A 22,636-nucleotide genomic window follows, 5' to 3' on the forward strand; every position below is an offset into this window, starting at 1 on the left:
TGCCTGCCCCAGAGAATGTATAGCACTTCCAAGTTGGAAATCTTCATTAGAGAGTATTCTCTTTTCAGTTAAATCTGAAGGCCAGGAAGCAACACATCAGAACAGAAATGTCTGAAACAATGAGATGATGATGAAGAAGAAGAAGAAGAAGAGGAAGAAGAAGAAAGAAGAAGAAGAGGAAGAAGAAGATGAAAAAGAAGAAGAAGAGGAAAAATAAGAAGAGGACGAAGAGGAAAAATAAGAAGAGGAAGAAGAAGAAGAAAAAGAAAAGAAGAAAAGAAGAAGAAAAGAAGAAGAAGAAGAAGAAGAAGAAGAAAAGAGAAAAAAAGAAAAAGAAGAGAAAGAAGAAGAAAGAAAAGAAAAAGAAAAAAGAAAAAAAGAGAAAAAGAAAAAAAGAAAAAGAAAAGAAAAAAAAAAAAAAGAAAAAGAAAAGAAAAAGAAAAAGAAAAAGAAAAAGAAAAAGAAAAAGAAAAAGAAAAAGAAAAAGAAAAAGAAAAAGAAAAAAAGAACCTAGGGGATCTTTTGGGGAAATGACTGTTGTCCATTGGAATAACATTTGGAAAGCATTTTTAATGATATGAGGAAAACTGTTAACATGTTTGCCTTTATTTATAGATTAAATAAAAAGCATTTATTTTATTTTATTTTATTTTATTTTATTTTATTTTATTTCATTTCATTTCATTTCATTTCATTATCTTTGTAATATTTACTCATTTGTTCTCTCACTTCCTTTTTTTTTCTTTTTCTTTTCTCTGGAGCAAAATGTAAACTGGAAAAGTGGAAGCCCGAAGTAGTGAAAAGTATGGAGAAAATAGGCTCTTAAAAGTGGAATAAGAGAGGATTATTTGGAGGAAAAATAACAACAACAACAAAATTGCTTAAAAGAATGTACAGAAACATTTTGTCCAACTTTCTAGTCTGCCTTGGCCTTTTCCAACCTATGTCACCAGCAGTGAGGCACCTGTATCAATGCAAACTGCCCATGTAGACTTGGAAATGCTCTTGCTGCTTTGGCACGGGCAGATGTGGCAGAGCTGGGTTGGGTTAGGGCTACCCCATCTCCAACAAGGAGTATAAACTCAGGCTGGAAAGAGGCAGATTCCCAAACATCAAACTGACAGGGCAGCTCTGGTTCTTTTGGAGTTAAGAGGAAGTCTTCTCAGGAGACCATGACCTTCATCTTGTGTACTTCTTATCACCTGCAGACTTTAATCCCTCAGGAATTAGAAGAGTTTATGTAAGTGTTACCTGATGAGACGGGGATGGCTGCTAGCAGTGCCACAGTGAACAGAAGCCATTTCTTCTGCTCCATGACTGCAGTTGCATGTGTCGAATGATCATTCAGCTGACCTGAAAGAGACACAGAAGGGAAGTATAATAGAAGGGAAATCTGTCCTAAACATACGACATCTCTTAAGTCACACTAACACGCCTTCCAAAGCACTCAAGCAGTTGAGTTTAAATGCCAAGAAAACCTCTGCCTGTCCAGATGTCTCAATTTAAATTTCAGCTTCTGAGAATTTCTTGCAGCCTACCGTGCTCCCAGAAAGTTATGAGGGTGTATGCAAGAAACAGAAAAATTCAACCCAGCCCACCCTGTTTTCTGCAAAATTTGATGAACACATGAATTAACACACCAGTTTAAATCTCTGGTCTGAGTTTCACAAGTCTCTTTGTCCATGCTATGAGATGGGTAAAGAAAGAGGGAAGAAATGTTATTTAGCAGCTTCTGTACATGGGTTTACAGGAAGGGAAACTATCCTCTTTGCTATCGTGAAGACACTGCTCCCTGAAACAATCAGACTTCAGAGTGAAATCAGAACCTCTCTTTCAACTTCACACAAGATTTCATGTAACTAATTAACACAGCCAACCACATTCAGCTCTGACACAAACCTGAGATAATTTAGGGCTGCACCAGGGTCAACTTTGGTGCCCTGTGCTAGAAAACATACCCTTCTCTGGTCTCTGGCCTCTTTGTGGAGTTTGACATTTCCAGTACATGGTTGACTGTCCCTGTCTCAGTCCCCATAGCAACATTTTTGGTATGATATCTTTACTACTTTACTACAGTTAAATATTCTGTGTTTTTTTCTTTAAGTGGGTAGCCCTTAGCTCTCTTTGTGGTACATGGAGGGAAATGGGCCCTTCTGGATCCCAGGTCATCCAGGAAGCCAAAGATCATGCTTGCACCACAGAATGAGATGACACTGTTGAGTGTATCATCCATATCCCCATGAACTTCACAGGTAGGTCAGGCCATTGAATGTGACACTGCAACTGGCACTAAATTTCATAAATGTTCATCAACTTCATCGATGCTGAATCTTGCTCTTGCCACTCTCCAGGAGTTTTCATGGGATTTGAGATAAACTAAATTGGCTCTTTCCAGATAATTGGCACGCAAGAAAATAGAAAATGTTATTGAAGACATTAATTTAGAGACCTAATATGGGAAAGGGATTAACCTTGCTTAGAGATGAGAGCATTGCTCCTCAGTTGCTTAAAAGGAGGTCTTAAAGGCTGTTTCAGATTGTATTATTCTGGCTGAAATACTAGAACAGGCATTTGGGTGGGGAACCTGTAGAAACCTGTTCCCATCTGGATTATAAATACCAAATGGCTTAGAAATACCAAAAATGTCACAAGATGTTTGTGCTTAGACAAAAGCAGCCTCTCTCCTAGCTGTATTCATTGCCATTTGAATATTGCAAGTTCTTTTGAAATTCAGTGAAACCCCATACATCTAGCCCAAATCCAACTGAGATGAATTGTACTGATGAGACTGGATACATCAGAGAGCAGAAAGTAGGATCAGACACATATAGGAGCATCTGAACAAAAGAGTTCCAGCCAGCAAATGCTGAGACCTGATTCTTTGTTTAGCAAAGGTATTTTTGCTAACAAATGTTGTTTTTTCTTTTCTCTGACTTTAAAAAAAATATCGTGTTATATGAGGAGAGACCAAAAGAAACCTCACTGACTAGCAGATCAACATTTATGACTTCAAAGAACAAAACCAGCTGAATGCTTATATGCCATTTTAAAACAAAGAAACAACAAGAAACACACAAAAGACAACAGTTTGTCTTAATTCCCATAGGCTTCATGTGCATTGCTAAATAGACATAATGTGACATATTTTAAGTAAGATAAACAATCATTATTCTACTAGAAGGATATAAAATTGAGTTAACTTTGACACTGCAACTTGTATCAAATGCACAAAATTCACTGAATGCAGTAGAATTTTAATATGAATGATTTAATGGTAAGAAAAAAAGACACGTTCATGAAGGCCTGATATTCACTGCATAGAAGATGACAACCTTAATTATTCAAAGTAATCAGAAAAGTTTGAGGTTGTTAACATCTCTGCAAAGCAGCTAGCCCACTGAGTGCTCTGGTAGTTATCCTCTCATGCTGAGCTACAACAACATCATGATAGTTTCACCTTCACAGCATTCAACATTCAATAGGTGAGAGCCTTTGTCAATTTATTTTACCCTGAGACACTGTGCCGGAGTGGGGGCGGGGTGGGGGGGGGGCGGGGTTTGGCAGCTTCCCTGAACCCAACAGTCCCCTTCAGAAAGGAAATATGGACCTTTTCTCCTGCTCTGCAGCCTCCGCTTCAGAGTTATGTTGGAAGAGAAATGCTATTTCCATACACCAAAGACAACAGACAAATCCTTGGTGAAGCAAAACCTAACCCATCTGGCTAGTCAATACCTCAGCTTTCTCCCCCTGATGATCATTCCCTGTCACTTTCATTTTTCTCCGCAAGACCTACCAGGAGCAAACATGCTGCTGATGCCTACACTTCCTCCCTGACAACACTTAAGGAGACATGGGTGGAGAGAGGAGACTGCTGGCCCCTGCATGCACAGCTTTGGTGAAGGGAATAGAGCAGTTCCCTTCCATCGCTATGGAAGCCTGACATTCTTGGCTTGTTCAGAAGTGAAAGAGTTAAAAGAGAAACGCTTACCTGTCTTGATGTATGAAGGTGAACAATAATATCAGATAGCTCTTTTTCCTTCTTGCCAGAGAAAGTGAACTTAAGGCTTAACTCATGCAGGATTACAATGGGTTATGCACCATCTCCCTGCAGAAGGAAAGGAAAATGAAAGAAAGAATCAGGTACTGAAGTTTAAATCTGACATTTCTCTGCCTGAAGATCACACCTCATCTTTCATACGAGGGCTGCATTGTTGTGTTGTAAACGATCAGATGCAAAAGGAACTTTGGTGTTAGAAAGAGGTTTAAGATAATCATGCATCCAGCCGGATGCCCACTGCCCAGCATCAGAAGTGAACCTTATTTCAGAATAAAATGTGTATTTCACCTGTTGTAAGGTAGGAAAGGTCTCTCCATCTTCTGTCTCAGATCAAAGAGACTGAACTCTGAACAGTGGAACTGAAATGAAGAATGAAATGTTAAAGATTAACTCAGGGTGCAACTCTGAAGATCACGTGTTTTCTTCTAAGACTGATGCTTTTCTGTGAAGTTACAATGGTAATGGAAGCATGTTGTCCTCGGGACTTGGCAGATACCATTAAAAGAAATCAGCTTGAAAAGGGTGTAACTTTCCCTTTGGAGAAGGTAATGTCTTTGAATCTAACTATTCGCGGATTTTCACAGGATTTTCCTTTTAATACCATTTCTCACAGCAATTTCTTCCTGAAAATACAATGCAGGAAGTATTTCTAGTTGCCTTAGAAACAAAGTTGAATTTTCTTTAGGAAGGAGTGAAGGCAGGAAGAAGGAAAGAAGGTGTTACCCTTGGTGGAGGAGGATCAGGTTAGGGAGCACTTAAAAGAAATGTGGCGTACAAAAGTCCATGCAGCTTGATGGATTGTATTCTCAAGTTCTGAGGGATCTGGCTGATGTCACTGAAAGACCACTCTCCATTATCTTTGAAAGGTCATGGCAACTGGGAGAGGCTCCTGAAGTCTGAAAGAGAGCAAATGTTACCCCTAACTTCAAGAAGGGCAATAGGAAGAAGACCTGGGTGACTATGGTCCAGGCAGCCTCACTGCAGTCCCTGGAAAGCCGATGGAGAAAACCCTTCTGGAAACCATTTCCAAACACACAGAAGACCAGAACGTGCTTATGAACAGTCAGCATGGATTTACGAAGCACAGGTCATGCTTTACTACCCTGCTAACCTTGTATGAAGAGGTGACCAGCTTGTTGGATGATGGGGAAAGAGGATGTTTTTACCTACATTTTAGTGGGATTTTGACACTGCCTCCTATTAATGTCCTTGTAGACAAGCTGACAAAGTATATGTTAGATCAGTGGACAGTGAGGTAGAATACTCAGTGAAGGGGAAACAGTTTGAATAGCCAGGCTGTGCTGGATTTACATGGCAGAGTAATAGGGGGGATGACCTCAGTGTGGGGCAGGTTTATCCTAAAGGACTACAGCCATTGGATAGGACCCACGCTGGAGGAGGGGAAAAGTGTGAGCAGGAAGGAACAACAGACAACCGTTAAGGACTGGCTGCAGTTCTTCATTCCCCATATGCCTGTGCCAATTGGTGGGGAGAGGGATTGGGAATAGTAGAGTGAAGCTGAACCTGGGCAAAGCAGGGGTGGAGGAAGGGTATTGTTTCAATTGTGTCTTTGTTTCTCACCACCCAAACATATTTTAATTTTCAATAATTTGAATTTTCACCAAGGTGAATGAAGCACAAAGTCCTGCCCCTGAGGCACAAGGACATGCTGGGAACACCCAGCTGGAAAAGGAGCTTGGCAGAAAAAAAGCACCGGGGGGTCCTGGTGGACACCGAGATGACCAAGAGACAGCAATGTGCCCTTGCTGCATAGAAGGGTGATGGTGTTCTGGGCTGCATTAGTAGGACTAATTGTAGTCTTAAGCTGGGGAAAATAAGGAAACCTTAAAGAAAACAGAGAGACGGGTAGCTCTGAGATAGCAGAAACAAGGGAGATTAAGGATGAAAGGTAAAAAACAAGAAGGAGAAAAACAGCTGCAGGAAGATTCCATACTGACCTACGGAAATCTTTTGCTCAGTAAGGGTCATTAACCTATTAAAAACCACACCCACCAAAATACTAATGTCTGTTAATGTGGGATTTGGTGCCCCACCCCACCCCACCCCACTCACCCAGCCACCCACCCCCCGCCGCCCGTGCCCTCTGTAATGGGCAAACTCAGTAGAGGTAAGTTAGGCAAGATGAAACAGCCAATTAAAACTAGCCAGAGAGATAGTCTCACAAATTTGCTGTGTATAAATAATGGTGATTCAAGCCAGAGGTGTCCTTGCTTTGTGAAAGATTGCCAAACACCTGACTCTGCCGAGTTACATAATTAATTATTTGTGCTAATAATGCAGGAAAGTGGAAGCTGGCAATGACAAGGACCAGCAGGAGGAAGAGACTTCCCCTAAAGCCTGAGGTGCCCTTGCAGAACCATTTTACCCCCTGCAGATGGAAAAGGAACAAAAGACCCATCGCAGGGGGGTGGAGCTGGGTAAGGCAACCCAATTTGCTGACCCAATCTGCTCTTGAGTAAGTCTGCTGCTTACCAGGGGCTCATATCACCAAGAAACTGACAAGCCTCGTAAGTCTAAGGACTATTACCCGCTGCTGCTCTTCCATGCGGGCACCAGAGCAGCTGGAGCAGTCTGAGGACTGTCAAGAGAGATTACAGAGCCCTGGGAGCAACAGAAAAGACTCAGTAGCACAGGTAGCTTTTTCGTCAGTCCTCCAGCTCAAAGGAAAGGGGTTTGAAAGGGTCAGTCAAATCCAACAAATCAACAGAGGTTTGCAGGACTCGTGCTACAGACAGAGCTACTTAGACTGTAGGACTTGCTTTGAGGAACCTGGTCTGATGGGGACTGATGGGGTCCACCTGTCAGAGAAGGGGAAGAACATTTCTGGTGATAGACTTGACCATCTGGTGAAGAGGGCTTTAAACTAGAGTGTCCAGGGGAGGAGAACCTCTGTCCATCATACTCCTCCCAACTTGAAGCCAGTGTCAGAAACGGATGTCCAGAGTCTGGAGAAGGGTCACGGGTCAGCAGGAGGGCACCTGAAAAGCAGCACAAAGGAATTCCAGCCATTCCAGCCAGTAAGGCAGCTTCATCACGTGCCCAATTTAAATGTCTCTGTGCTAGCTCACCTAGCATGGGGAACAAACAGAATTACAGATGCAGGGCTATGACCTCAGTGATATTATGAAGACGTAGTGGGTGGCTTCCAGGACTGGAGTGATGGAATAGAAGGATACAGGCACTTTAGGAGGACAGGCAGGGGAGATGGCAATGCCCTCTATGTCAATGAGCAGCTGGAGTGCATGGAGCTCTCTGCCTGGGGACAGACGAGGAGCTGACAGAAAGCTTAACTTCCTTTTCCCAGTGATAGAGGAGCCAACGAAGAGAGGTGCTGTGCTGGATCTCATTCTCACCAACAAGAAGGGGCTGGTGGGGCATGTGAAGCTCAAGAGCAGCCTTGGCTGCAGTGACCGTGAAATGGTGCGGTTTAGGATCCAGAGGGCAGTGAGGAGGGAGCACAACAAGCTTGCTACCCTGGATTTTGGGAGAGCAGCCTTTGCCCTCTTCAGGGGTCTGGCTGGTAGAATGCCATAGGACAAACCCCTGGAGGGAAGAGGGACCCAAGAAAGTTGCTTAATGTTCAAGGATCACTTCCCACAATCTCAGGAGCAATGCATCCCAGCAAAGAGGAAGTCAAGCAAAAACACCAGGAGGCCTGCATGGGTGAACAAGTAGGAGCAAGGACGGATAACCTGGGAGGATACAGCAGCATTGTCCGAGCAGCCACAGATCAGGCTAGGAAAGCCAAAGCATTCATAGAATTAAATTTGTCCAGGGACATCAACTGCTACAAGAAGGGTTCTATAGGTACATCAGTGACAAAAGGAAGACTAGGGAATTCGTGGGCCCTGTCTGGAAGGAAACGGGAGACCTGGTCACCTGGGATATGCAGAAGGCTGAGGTACTTAATTACTATTTTGCCTCAGTCCTCACTGACAAGAGCTCAAGACATGTGTCCTGGGCCCCAGAAGGCAAAGGCACGGAATTGTGAGAAAAAAAGAACTGCCCAGTGTAGGAGAAGATCAGGTCTGAGACCATCTAAAGAACCTGAACCTGCACTAGTCCATGGAGACCGGATGAGATGCATCTACGGGTCCTGAGGGAACTGGCAGATGTGGTTGCTAAACCACTGTCCATCATGTTGGAGATGTTGTGGCAGTGCAGTGAAGTGCCCATTGACTGGAAGAGTGGAAATATAACTCCAATTTTAAAAAGGCAAAAAAGGAAGACCTGGGGAACTGCAGGCCCTTCAGTCTCACCTCTGTGCCTGGCAAGATGATGAAGCAGATAATCCTGAAAACTATGCTGAGGCACATGGGAAATAAGGTGATTGGTGACAGCCCACATGGCTCCACTAAGGGCAGATCATGCCTGATAAATCTGGTGGCCTTCTACCATGGGGTTACAGCATTGGTGGATAGGAGAAGAGCAACTGCAAAGCATCTGACACTGTTCTCCATTATATCCTTGTCTCTAACTTGGAGTGACATGGATTCAATGGAAACCTAGAAGAGGTTTCAACTTTGTGTAACTGCCCCAGTGAAAGTCCTTAGCAAACATTGGACTGCAAATACTTTCGTCTTTCTGGGACCGTTTCAGTGAAAGCTCTTAGCAGGGCTCTGAAATAGGCAAATACTGGACTCTGATAAGCGTCCTTTTAATGTGACACCCCTCATCCCATCAAAATGAAACCAAAAAGGTGAAAAAAGATGAAATCAAATAAAAAACAAGTGGAGATAGTACAGAGATCAGTTTACGTATAATATATTCTTAAGGTTTAGTGCAATATTTCCATGTTCCATGAGACCTTCAGGCATTTAATCCCATGCTTTTTGTCCATTCTTTTGGTAGATTTCTTCTACGGATAATTAATTTCACCCCTTTTGACTCATCAGATCTCTAAAACTGCTGGACATTATGTGTCAAAGGTAAAGCTCCAATAAAGCATTGTGGTTTCTTTCAGAACAAGTTGTATACATGTTGTGGTAGGCAGCTAAGCATCACACAGCTCACTCTCCGCAAGCAGTACATAGGAATTGGAAGGGCAGAAGTTAGAAAATTCATGGGCTAAGATAAAGAAATAAACAAACAAAACAATATAAAACCTAGTGATGTAACATGTAATTTTTCATTACCAGCTGACTAATGAACAGTTATATTGCACTTTCAGGAGCTCGGAGAAACTGGCAAACACTGTTTGCACGTAGAAGAGAAACGCAGAAATCTAAGATCTTAGATGGGGGAACCCTAACTCCCTTTTTAACTGCACTAGTAACAGTGGATAATCTCTCTTTGGTGAGGCAGCTACTGGCCAGGGCATTGTTATCGCCGTCCAGTTGTCACAAATGCTCAAGCTTGCATGGATGAGGAGTAAAAACACATTGATATGGAAAAATAAAAATAAAAATAAAAAATCCTCGTCACCCAACCAAGTCCCAGATCAAGAAATGACAGAGAAAATAACAGGGCCTCTACAAGTGCAGGAGGCAATAATCCTCTAATAATCATACTCATTTAAATGGATTAACTGAATAATCCAACATTTCTGGGGTTTCTTTTATACTTCAAACTTTGCTTTTCTTCATACCGATTTTTCTTAAAACATTCAGAAAGAAAAATTAAGGATTTTTTTTTTTCTTTGTCCTGGACTTACCACAGTGCATTTTTCTGTGATTCTTTATGCATGCCTTGTAATGTAAACAAAGCTTTGACATATGCTCCACCAAAATGTAGTCATTACAGGCTTTTCATGTTCTCTTAGTTGAGAATAAATAATATTAAAAGATACTTTGCTTCAAACTTCACTTTTTTTCTCTACTCTTAGACGCTGCATTTTTGTCTCATTACTTACTCTTTTTTATTTTTTTTTCTTTTCAGGTTTTCCTGTTTTGTTCCACAGTACTACTCTCTGGATTTGATAATTACTGATGTCCTAAGACATTGTTGTCTCTCCTCTAGTCCACCCTGACACACTGAAAGAGAACCTTGACTCTACAAGCCATTTGATTCAAACTTTCCTTCTACAGTGTCTCCAAAGGGACAGGGATTAAGACTGGGCGGATAACAGGTGTGACTACCCCTTCTTCTCTTTTAGGTAAAAATGGGTAAAACATTTCTGCATGTTCCTTTCCAAGGCTTATAGAGATTTTCACTATAATGTTCATCTTTTCTGCTTCATAAAATTTGACTTGTGCTTCTTCCAAGTCCAGAAGCACACCAATCACAGTACAACTCATATCCTTCTTCTCAATCTTGCTGTTTCCCTTGCTAAAGAATAACTCTCCCTCAGATCTGTGCAGAGCCCAGAAGTCCTCACCAGCAATTGTCCCTTCCTCCTCTTGCCCCTCTTTCTCCCTCACAACCCCCAGCACCCAGTCCTGCTGCTGGCCCACCTCCACCTCCCAGTAGCGTTTCCCAGCAGTAAACCCTTCCTTCCCCACCAGGACAGGGACTGTGGAGGGACTGTTCAGGCCAGCAGGCTCAGATGAGGTGTCCTCAACTTTTGGAGCCCCCGGCACTGGGAGCTCTAGGACTCGGCAGTCAGGATTCACAGTAATGAAAACTGGAGGAGAAAACAAGAAGAATCCAATGAGCAGAGTGACTCAAGGACCTGTCTCTGCAGGGGACTACGGGTTGAAGCCTTTGAGGGTCTGAGCAGTCCTGGTGTGATTCAACAAAGAATTGAAACATTCCCCCAAACAGGGCATGCAACAGTCACTGAGGAACCAACAGGCAACTTTCAAGCTCTCATAGCCATGTACTCTCTCGGGGTATAAATCCAGGCGACTCCCTCTCTCTTCACTCACTTCACAATAAATTTCTTGCTTTCTCTTTTCCATGTGGCCATCCATCCTCTCTGGAATGGTGCCCACACCCTACCATTTACTTTGACATTTCTCAGCAACTCCTTTTCTCAGTCTTCCCAACTGCCCCATCCTGGCCTCATTTCCTTTTAACCAATCCAGGTGATGGCATGTCCCAGTGACTCCAGCTCAACCTACCAGTCTCTAAAGTCATGGCATTTTCATTTCAGGGTAACTTGGGCAGATGGAAACACAATTTTCACACCCTTTTTCCTGTTAAATTACCTGCATGGCTCCGGGCTTCCCAGAAATCTGCAGAATGGAAAGAAACAGTAGGGTTGTAACATCCTATTAGGCAGTTAGATACTTGTATTGGGTTTACATAGCAAGGTTTTGGTAGTGGGGGGGCTGCAGGGTTGGCTTCTATGAGAAGAGTCCAAAAGCTGCCCCATGTTAGATAAGAGACAGTTTCAGGCAGCTCCAAAAGGGACCCACTGCTGGCCAGTGCCAAGCCAAAAAGCAATGTTTTTAGCACCTCTGTGAGAGCAATTTCTTCTGCTTATTAGTAGTTTTTAATGACTTACCCAGCTCAGCTTTCAGTTGACCTGTAAGGGAAAGATATTCCTGTCACTAACAATTTTTTTCTTTTTCCCTTTTCACAATAGTTTTACTAAATAGGACAACACCAAAATATGGAAAAGGAAAGAATTCTGAAACCTGGTGAGAAACATTTTTATTCATGTTATTTCAATACCAGTGTCAGTGGTCTAAGGTGAAGAACACAGAGTTTGTCCTCCAGATTCCATCAGCTCTACGTTTACACAGTAGACCTGGGATAAAGCTTGGCACGTCCTTTAGCAGAGCAGCTGGGAGCCGGATGAAGGACAACCTAGATGGGATCATTTCAGGGAAATTCTGATTTTATCTTTGTGTTTCATTGTGCTCTCAGGAAAGTCCATTTCTCTACTCTGTGTTTGAACCTGGATGTACCTGTGTGTCCTAACTGCTCTTATAATAACAGTCTGACTTTTTTAGAAGGAAAAAAATATCTGGCTTTTCCCTAGAAGCGTTCTTCTACTTTGTGTCCAGCTGTCAGTTTGTTTTGTGGACATCCTGGACTCAACTGAACCTAAATTCAGCTCCCTACAGCAACAGGCTCAGGGTTTTCTTACATTCCTGGAACGTATTCTTCCAAATGGAGAAGGTCAAAAGTATAGCAGAATACGCCGCCTTCTGCCAGAAGCCTTGTTGGGGGAATCCTTCACAAAGAATGATTTGGTTTAGATTGTTTGTTTTCTGCTTCACCAGAAGACATTGGAACTGATCTCTCTTGCTCTCTAGAAAAAGGATTAGCCCCACAGCAGTGAAGATTACTCCAGCTGCTTGTGCTTTATAAACCTTCTAGAGCACATTCAAGTAGAGGGCTGTTTTAGATGACTGGGAGAATTGTGGTCCATTTTCTCTAGGATAAAATCTATTAGTTACTTGTGTTAGTTATAGCTTTGTTGTGAAGTTGGGCAAGGAAATCTTGTGACCAAGAAAGTGAGGCCTAGTCTAGTCATAGTGTAAAGCAGCAGCAGAAGAACCCAGGGGAGATATTTTTTAATGGAAGGAACAGAATCTCATAGGTGGATGTTTCACCATATTTTTTCAGCTTCACATTCAGGGATGGCACTGACACACTCACCTGAAGACCTGGATTATTGTTTCTAAGCTTGACAGGAACGTAACATTTATATAAGATGTGTTGTCTTACCAAAGCGGTCTTTGAGTTTTGATTTTGCTAAAAGAGAAGAGCATAAATGACTGAGGTAAAAAATCAAGGAAACAACAGCAAATGTTTGTAAGAAAGACAGTAGAGTTATATCCCCAGCTGATCATTCTGGGAACAGTGCATATAATTACATGGGAGACTTCTATCACTAAACTTAGAATCATAGAATCACTGAATGGTTTAAGTTGGAAGAGACCTGAAAGATCATCTAACTACAACCCCCCTGCCATGGGCAGGGGCACCTCCCACTAGAACAGGTTGCTCAAAGCTGCATCCAACCCGGTCTTAAACACTTCTAGGGATGGGGAACCCACAACTTCTCTGGGCAACCTCTTCCAGTGCCTAACCTCCCTTACAGGAAATAACTTCTTCCTAACATCTAATCTAAACCTACCCTCTTTTAGTTTAAAACCATTAATTCTTGTCCTGTCACTACATTCCCTGATAAAAAGTCCCTCTCCAGGGGACTTGTAGGGTACAAGTAATTACTTTTCTTTTTTTTTTTCCTCCCATAACATGAGAAGAGGGGAAGGATAGAATAAGAAAGCTGAACAGAAATTTGTAGTTGTTTCCAAGTGAAACCATAGGGAAGAGAAATAACCTTAAAGGGAGGTAAGTGGACCATGAGCACAGCAGTAACACTGATGCAACAGTTCCTGCACATAGAGTTAGAAAGGTAAATATCATCTGTCCTTTTGTCATGTAAGCACCTCTGAAAACATTTCTGAGAAGCTATTCAGACTAAAACCAAGCTAACTGTATAAAGCAGCTTATTTCATTGTAGCTTGACTGCATCCATTCCCAATGAATTTTTTAAGAAAATGAGATTTACCTCTTCGATTCGTGGCTTTCTCTTGTTCTAAACAGTTCAGCACATAGAATGAAAGAAATAACAGAGATGGAGTAGTTATTGGAGGTAAGCTGGAAGTTAAAAGTTACTAAGAGAACTTTTATGTTTTATATATACGGACTTTCCATAAGGCTTCACTTTAAACTTGTGTCACTTCTGTGAAAAACACACTTTCTTTTCAAGTATTTTACAGGTTAGCACACAACATTTATTTTCTTTAAAAAAAAAAAAAAAAAGTAAATGTGTCAGATTGTGCCTGGAGACTTTCACATGAAAATAATCCATTTCTGTTGAGTCTTGTGTCTAATTTTAAATGCATAAGCACATTAAAGAGTACTATCAAGCCCAATAATCAGACCAAAATCAACCAACCAACAAAAAAAGAAACAGAACCCCCCCCCCCACCAAACAGACATGTCTTCAATACATAGGTTTTATATGCAATGAACAACAGCAACAACAAAAAAATCTTACCTAACATTGACTTCAGTTGTTCATTTTCTAGAAAAGACAGTACACAGATATCAGTGTAATCTCTGTTACAGAGTGGCTTAATGAGCTCAACAACATAAATACACAAACTGTAAACCATATGGTATGTGTATCCTTAAAGCTTGGCTGCTTCATTGCACTGTCAACTGCTTTAAGTAAGGCCAGAGGGAATCCAACAATATAACCCATGAATGTATCACTAAATTTTAATCTTATTTTATTCAGATAACTCATTTTTTTAAACAGGGTGGAAACAAGACATATTTGTGCTGCTGGTAGATGTCTTTCTTCAAAACCTGTTTAGCTTATGCCTTAATTGACCAATTTAAGAGGGGTATTCAGATGCATAGGCACGTAGTATATTTGAGATGCCCTGGGGTATCCCAAGTGGCATATAGGTGTCTCTCTAAAAGAGCTCTGGTCTCCTGTAGGTGAGTATACGCTCCCAGTGGATATCCATTGAAACATTAAAATTGGATATAACATTGAAAAGGGCTGCTACTCCACAATTACTGTTTTGAAAATCAACATGCATTCAAATATTGTTTTCCCGAATTTATGTCTTTCAGACTTCTGAACAGCCTAACAACATTTCAAAAGCAAAGAGGTTTTACCTTCTTCCATCTTTGTCTTCATTTTTACTGAAAAAAAAAAAAAAAAAAAAAAAAGAAAGAAATTGGATCATAATGGTAGTTATTCATGTAAACTTCACTTATCCTACAACAATGAACAGAAGTAACTGAGGTTCAAACTTGAATTTAGTTTAACCTAATAAATTTCCCAAGGCTTCTTGTTCTTTCAGAGAACTCTTTTTTTTTTTTTTTTTTTTTTTTTTTTTAACCAAGGCATGCTTCATTTCTAATGGAGTTCAACAACAAATAAGATAACATCTTGAGACACTCGATCCTTCCTAGGTGTCGTTTGTCACAACTGCAGCCCAATTAAGGTTCATAGACCGGGAATAAATATTTTCTGATCCAGTGGATATGTCTAGCCTCAATAGCCAACTATGTCAGGGAGCAGGACCACAAGTACCTCAGGATAAAATTGTTCATTCAATCCATTTGTTAGAATAGACCCTAGTATGTTTATGGCATGAGTCTATTAGTTCTCTCCCAAAAAATAAGCATTTTTTTTTTCTGTGTGACAGCATGAGCCCAGGGCTATTGCCAACAGGTAGTTTGACTGTGGATACTCAAGTATATTTTTAAGTACAGATATAGCTCATGAACACCAACTAGATATATTCAAAGAAAACTTGCTTCCTGCATGTAAAGTCTTCTGGAAGGCCTTGGTTTGGATCCTTGAATTGCTGTTAGTTTGGAGTTTCATTATTTGTTTTGTTGTTGTTGTTGATGTTTGTTTTTTTAATCTTTTAAAGATGTGGAGGAATGATTCTGATCCCTTAATTAACTCTTGAATGATTAAACAGGAATCTTCAATATGAATGAGATGGCAGGGAATGGCAGTCAGCTCCTTAGAACAGACTGTTTACAAAGCACAGATGAAAAAGCTCGTGTAGGGTATTATTGCAGTGTGGTGCAAAAGTAAACTGGAAAGCTATAAAACACTTGGCTATAACTAGGATTTCTAATTAGTCCCTTAATATTTCTTCTAGTTAAGTTCTAATAACACCGTACAAAGTATCATAATTGTCATAATCGTCATCTTTATTTCTTACCTGATTTAATTGTTTTCTTATGGTTACCTGGTTAACAAAACAAACAAACAAATAAACAAAATTCCACTATTTTTGTAGAGTAATACTGAGGGTAAACTGTTCCCTGTTTTGTCTCTCATGTTATCAGTAACTCTCTGGATTTATGTCCCCAATAATTACAGAAAGGGGCCTACAAGTAGTTTAGCACACAGAGCTATTCTAGTCAGACCTGACACTGTGTGACCTAAGGACATACAATTTGCATTCCTCCTTGTTAAGCCCATGTGCTTTCCCACACCTTTTTTTGTTCCATTTCCTGAATACAGTCATTGAATAATCACTGGTGATTTTGATTGTGTGCTTTTGTTACAATCATAGATTTCAATATGAACTGTTGTGATATTTCTATACATTGACTGAGAAAACATGTGAAGAAATACTTACTTCTCAGTTTACAAAATACAGTGGAGATTAGGACGGTGATAAAACATAAAATTACCAGGTAGACAATCAGCCGTTTTGAAATGGAGGGAAAGAAAATCTCTGTAAAAATGACCAAAAGGAATTGTATTATATTAATGAGTAAAATATAAAGATAATTTTAACACAGGATGTAGCCAATACATCTGAGGAGATGATGAATTTGTATTTTGCTTGAATTTTCCTGGTAATGTTGCTGAAGAACAACATTCAGGAAGAATCAAATTCAAATTCAAACTCTCCCTCAGAAGTAAATTGGGGATATTCTGTCTGTGGGTACCAGATTTGAAAGTATGAAGGAGATGTCTGAGATAGGTAGACAGGTTTGCACAGTTCATGAAAGACAAGAAAGACAAGAAACACAGCTATACTGTCTCTCATTTTCTATTTTTTTTTCCATGGGTGTGTTGCATTTCATAATAAACTGAGTATAAAGTAGGTGATGGAAAGAAGGAAGAAGCCATCACCCCTGGGCAAGAAAGACACATTTACTCCAAATATATTTGTGAAATTAATATCTGACCCATCCTGCAGAGTAAGATGCATAAGTCTGGAAGAATAACATTTAAGACAATTCTCTACTATGTTGATTCCTATTGTCTCATTACAAGTATTTCCACATTCAGTGTTATAGGATTTCTTAATACCATCATGTAAGGGAATTTACTCACATACTTCTTCAAGAGCACTACACTTCACTCTAGTTCCCTTTCCAGCCTACACATTAGCTTTGTGGTGGTGAAGTTCTTTTGGGGGTCCAGCCCTATGAGGCTTGCTTGAGACTACCTGATGCCTGTCTATATACCCAGGAAAAAGAGATGTATTAAGTGCTACAGAGTACAGGGAAGCATGACATTATATCCACCCTATAATGATTACACAGTAACGTACATGTTTAAAACAGCAAAGATAAACACATAGAATAAAAATATTTGTGAGGTGTTGAAACTATCACATTAATTCTTCTGACTGTACCTTTTTATTATTTATTTCATTTTATTTTATTTTATTTTATTTTATTTTATTTTATTTTCCAGCTATGGGCTGTGAAACCCACATGTGCACACCTTGTTAAATTGCCAGGTAACATATTTCTGGATAATGAAATCTTGTGGAGTGTTCAGCCATAGCTAAGGAAATATGTCCTTTTCAAATGTGCATACAGTTGGATTTTTAATTAATTTTAATTCAGCTCCAGTAGTTGACTTCCCTAAATCTGAAGAAGGGAGCATAGAAAGTATCTGGGCCCTTCTTTGAAGAAGAAAATGATTTATTGGGTACGGTTGATGGTTGTGCAGTAAACTAGAAATAAACGTGTAGGAAGACTGCAGCTCTCATGAACTTTTTCCAGTACTCATTCTGGGGCTACAATTTTGGGCTAGCTCACGATATAAAAATGGGACCTATATCATTTTGTCTATCTTTTTAATCTTACAAGCAAGTGACTGTTGCGCTCACTCACCTGAAATCAGGATTCTGGACTCACTCATTGTCTTTAGCAGATTATTGACTATCCTGCAGGAGACTTCCATGTCAGATCCGGGCTTTAGGTTCATGGAAGTTATGACTCTGTAAAGGCCTGAAGGCATCATCATCATCTTTGTGGTTGATTGTTCCTTCCGGACCTGTCCTTGGCCATCCAGCCAAATCACCTCAGGTTCAGGAAACCATCCATCTGCGTGGCAGGTGAGGCCAATGCTCTGTTTCATGTAACTTCTCAGGGAAATGGAAGGCACACCACCTTTAGCTAAGGAAAAAACATAAGCATTCTCTATTTCAAACACTACCGAGAATGGGAAATTGTCTGTTTTATAAGGACATCACTCACATTCAACACTTACATCTGTGTGTGTATATATATATATATATATTTGTATGGAAGCACATGGAAAGACTTTTCTGAATTTGAACTTTGACAGAAACTTGGGCCCTGAAGTTACTTTCTTCATGGTTAGCAATTCAGTGACTTTCAGATTAAGAATAAGGAATGACTTAATGGAGATTATGGTAGACAGAGCTAGGTAGGGACTGCTATTCCTGAATGATGTTGCCGGTGGAACATATTAGAGGATTAGGCTAGTTATTTCAAATAAAATTCTACTGACATAGTACTGATGAAGTCTGCAGTGAAAAATAAATAAATAAGTCATATTGTTTATAATCAGGAACTCAGATGACTAACGTGCAGTGTTACTTAGATGTTAAACCTTTGTTTCATCTAGAATTAGCTAAGAAGACATCTGAAAAATTTGGCTGCAATGTGAAATGTCACTACAGCTATTTAGTAGAGATTGGCTCCTGTGTAACGAGGAGAAATGTGTCCAATTCGAAGCAAACCACATTAACTGAAGCTACCAGTGAAGATGACGTCTATTAATGTACTGAAATGGAAATATGAGCAGTGAAGACTTACCCACTACTTTGTTTTCCTGCTGTGTGCAAACAGCAAGGGAAGCAGTGAGATATTGGGATGGAACCAATTGATTATATTGACCATAGAGAGAGCCTGAGCAGTAAGATCATAAATGGTCAATTGCATGGTAGAAACTTAAATTTATCTGGATAACTGCAGAGTTCCCTGAACTCTAGGCTTCCATTGAGTTTGAAGGGAGGTTGTACTCCCAAGTCACATACAGATGCAAGTGTTTGGCTACCTAAATGCAGGTATCTCAAGCTGGAGCTAAATCTTACCTCAAATAATCTGATGTAGGCATTAATTGAGAGAAAGTGAACTCAAATCAAACACATTCTTACATGAGGAGAGTTTATCCGTCAAATTATATTAAAATTATATTTCCCTCAGTCAGTGGTGGGTATATATGTCTCTGTTCAGTACTTCATCTTTGAATAAAATGAGAGATAGAATTGCCACTGACCTGCTACTTTCAGTTCAATCAACACCTCATGGTACTCGTCATTGAAAGAGACCACGCAAGTATATGATCCTTTGTCAGAACTCCTGATGTTCTTCAAGAGCAGAGACATGTTTCCAGCCTCAAATTCACTATGAAACAATTCTGTTCTGCCTTGATATCTCTCATCTTGCTTTTCCTTTTGAGTTTTTCCATCATATGTGCTCACAGGTATTTTTTGAGACTGTTCATTAAATACCCACTGGACAGAGAATATCTCAGGAATGTTCTCTGCTACCACATAGCAAGGCAGAACCACTCCTTCTCCGATGACTCCAATGACAGAACTATTAGGAGGATAGCTAATAAATTGATCTGTGTAGAGATAAAATAGCAGTTGTTTTTGTTTGTCCATATCACATCTTACATGATAGTACATCAGATAATGAATAGAACTAATATCACTATCAACAGGAGAGGAATCCAGAAGAAAAGTAAAAAATAATGTGGCAGAGAACTCAGATGAATAATGTTCATACCATCTGAGGCTCATGGAGTTTCAGTACTTTGAACATGAACTTAAGTAAGTTCATGGCCATTAAGTGATGGCTATTGAGAAGTCATGGAAAAAAGGTGAAAACTGGAAAAAAAAAAGGAGAAGACTGTAAAAAGTCTAATACAGGATGGAGGATCTATTTAAAAGAAATACAAAGGTGGGATTCATTTGTCCAGACTATGGTACCTTGTATAATTTGAAGTGTCATAGGGTGTCTAACACATTCACATGGTGCTATGGTGCTGGCAGATGTGACCTGCAACAGATCTTCACTCATGTGAAGCAGTAACTAGAGGAGAGACAAAGTGCCTAGAATGATGCTGTGCATTTCTATGTTGGCACCTGAAACACGTGTGATAATTTAAGTCTTCTAGGACTTATAAGTTCCCTTTGAAATGAATGGGCAAAAACAGGCGACTTCAGAGATCAGATAATCACAGACTTCATTGAAAGACCAGTGGCTCTTTGGTCTGGATATTTTCTTTGAATGTCAAATTCTAGGGTCACTATAGTGAACTTAGATGTGCAATTCTGATATGTCTAAAAATATAAAAGATGAATCTCACACAAAAAAAAATATATCTTTGAAAGGGAGGAAAAGAAAAGAAACAGGAAACTTTATAGCAGTCATTCTCATTTCAGTTCCAAGGAAGATACCAAAATGGAATAAAAAAGCATTCAGAAATAACAGAATATATAGCAACCAACATGGATTTAAAACAGTTGTATCACAGCAACTTGACTCTGTTCTAAGGCAAGTTAACAATGTACCACTTTGTACCACAAAACACTGAGGAAATATTTCCATTACCTTTTCGTAAGCATATCTTACTTCATGTGCTGTATGGTTTGCACCTGATTAGCCCTGAGAAGCATAAATCTATGCTGGTCTTCTATCACATTTATCATCTCCTTTTAACAGGACATCTCAGATACACTAGAACATTTCTGATGGCACTAGATGTCCATATTTAGCCCCTTAAATAACTCACAGGGAGTTAAAGTCCAGAACTGGGCACTTAAAAACAGACACCCAGCCTTCCTAATCATCAACAGAACCAAAAGCAAAGCTTCCATCTTTGAATAAACTGAGAGATCTGCAACTGACCTGACTTCCAGTCAGTTATTTAATTGACTACGTTCTTACCATAGTTGGTGGAGATCTAGTCAATACTCTGTTCCATCCATCCTACAGTAGACAGTGAATCTGTTCATTGGCTGTGATAGTTTCTTAACACCCATAGCTGATGCCCTGAGGTACCCTAGACACAGGACTGGTAGATGTGACTCAGGGTACATGTTGAGTCTGGGATTTTTTTGGAGCATCAAAAAGCAAGGATAAAATTCTGCACTCCCTAAAATACCAGTAGATTCCATTGCATGGGCAATGAGTTGTGTCCTAGATGCTGAGCTTGCATGCAAACACCTGCTTGTTGAGAACTAAGCGTAAGCAGATAAATCTATTAGCTAAACTGAAAATCTGGGGCATAATTTATTTGGCTACACCTGGTTGTCTAGTACTGAATTACCCTGGAACATCCCACCTGGCCTCCATTCACCTGTCTTGAGGGTTATAAGTCTCCTTCTGCCTGATCTTGTCTTCCAGCCTACACAGAGGTCTCAGACCCTAAGGTCTCAACCTTAACACAAACCAGACTGTACCAGGGTCATACTTGTGTGTTTTAAGTCTCTGATGTCATCCAAGTTAAAAGGAAATAGAAGAGGCAGACATTATTTTTTACTTTTACAGTTCCGTGAACTGAGGAAAAAATTAAGCTGTTTGATTAAATATATTTGAAGTTGAACTACTTTTACCTGTAATTAGGCATGATATGTGTTGAAAAGTCAGTATATGAATAGCTGTCAACCACTGAAGGGTGGAACCCATCATCATGCTGGTTTCCTAATCATCAACAGGACCGAAAGTAAAGCTTCCAGATGAAACTCCTGTGTGACTCCTTTGGTCTCTTCACAAGTTCAATGCAAAATAACAAGCATAAATGCAGATGTAACACAATAGGAAAACACATGAATAAAGATTCAGACAGTGCACTGGATGATGTCAAAGGCAAAGAGGATTGCAGGGCATCTTTGCTTTAGACATCACCCTATTAAATTTAACTACCTACACTAAATGGTGCAAAAGAAATATACTCCTTGCCTTCTCTGTTCAGCTGTCCATACTTACCTTTGTCTTCCAGAAACTCTATTACCTTCACCAACATATTTTTTTCTTCCTTTCAGTTAGGTGTTAAAAATATTTCTTTTTGTTTTTTGATACTAGCAAACTGCTCTTTTTTTTTAATTCTCTCTTTCTTAATGAAAAACAAAACAAAACTACCCCTGTGGATAAATTCCTAGGGAAAAAAATGTTACTATACTAATCTCCCTGTTGAATTCCATCAGCATTTTAAAGAGAAACTTGTGATTTAATACATGTGGCTTTTTCCAACTTCCTCCAAAGATCTTGATTTTCTAAGTCACCATCGAACTAATCCATACTCAGCATGCTTACAGCATGCTACACCAGGCAGGTTCATTCCTGTCAGTGCAACCTGTTAAATCCACAGCAGTTAATTCAAGTATCATTGTAGATGCAGGGGATTTTTCTTTGTGGATTTAGTGAAAATATAATCTCTTACCTGAATAGTAAGAACCTTAAGACTTCTGTAGGGGGGTTGGTTGTGGTGAACCTTTGTCCTCATATCTTTATTACCACTGAAACTTGTGATTGCATTTTCAACATCCAATAGGGCTAGAGGGGCTTGACCAGCCTGACTGGGGAAAAGTTAAATGTCAAAATTCATGCTGAAACACCAAAATAGCTTCATGCTTCCCAGTTGATCTCTATACTGCTAAGTGGAACAAGGTGGGGATATTCCTCCTTGCACTCCTGTGCAAATTGGTTCTCTTAGCAACCAGCATTTAGCAATAAGACTTAGAAGTATGTAATGAACAAGTTAGAACATTGTGTTTTCCCTTCCCTTCCCTTCCCTTCCCTTCCCTTCCCTTCCCTTCCCTTCCCTTCCCTTCCCTTCCCTTCCCTTCCCTTCCCTTCCCTTCCCTTCCCTTCCCTTCCCTTCCCTTCCTT

General features: G+C 40.1%; 1 protein-coding gene across 1 annotated transcript; it reads right to left on the bottom strand.

Moving 5' to 3' along the window:
* Positions 1 to 9,772: 9,772 nt before the first annotated feature.
* LOC121062590 (butyrophilin subfamily 3 member A2-like) lies at positions 9,773 to 22,300 on the bottom strand. Its single transcript, XM_040542632.1, has 13 exons — positions 22,188 to 22,300; positions 21,361 to 21,512; positions 19,014 to 19,364; positions 17,600 to 17,884; positions 16,102 to 16,200; positions 15,679 to 15,705; positions 14,612 to 14,638; positions 13,980 to 14,006; positions 13,488 to 13,514; positions 12,638 to 12,664; positions 11,466 to 11,486; positions 11,167 to 11,193; positions 9,773 to 10,640 (listed from the first exon to the last, which is right to left on the bottom strand). Exons 2-13 carry the CDS (start codon positions 21,437 to 21,439, stop codon positions 10,099 to 10,101), a joined length of 1,539 nt encoding a protein of 512 aa, XP_040398566.1. The 5' UTR covers positions 21,440 to 21,512; positions 22,188 to 22,300; the 3' UTR covers positions 9,773 to 10,098.
* Between the last annotated feature and the right edge of the window lie 336 nt (positions 22,301 to 22,636).

This window comes from Cygnus olor, chromosome 32 (assembly GCF_009769625.2).
Source record: "Cygnus olor isolate bCygOlo1 chromosome 32, bCygOlo1.pri.v2, whole genome shotgun sequence".
Lineage (NCBI taxonomy): Eukaryota > Metazoa > Chordata > Aves > Anseriformes > Anatidae > Cygnus > Cygnus olor.

What these genes read in the sequence shown, in the direction of transcription:
- LOC121062590 (XM_040542632.1), bottom strand. Translation starts at nt 21,439, where the DNA reads ATGATGATGGGTTCCACCCTTCAGTGGTTGACAGCTATTCATATACTG. An exon ending in CATATCATGCCTAATTACAG is followed by an intron (nt 19,365 to 21,360) that starts GTAAAAGTAGTT and finishes ATCTCTACACAG; the next exon opens with ATCAATTTATTAGCTATCCT. An exon ending in GTCCAGAATCCTGATTTCAG is followed by an intron (nt 16,201 to 17,599) that starts GTGAGTGAGCGC and finishes TCATTTTTACAG; the next exon opens with AGATTTTCTTTCCCTCCATT.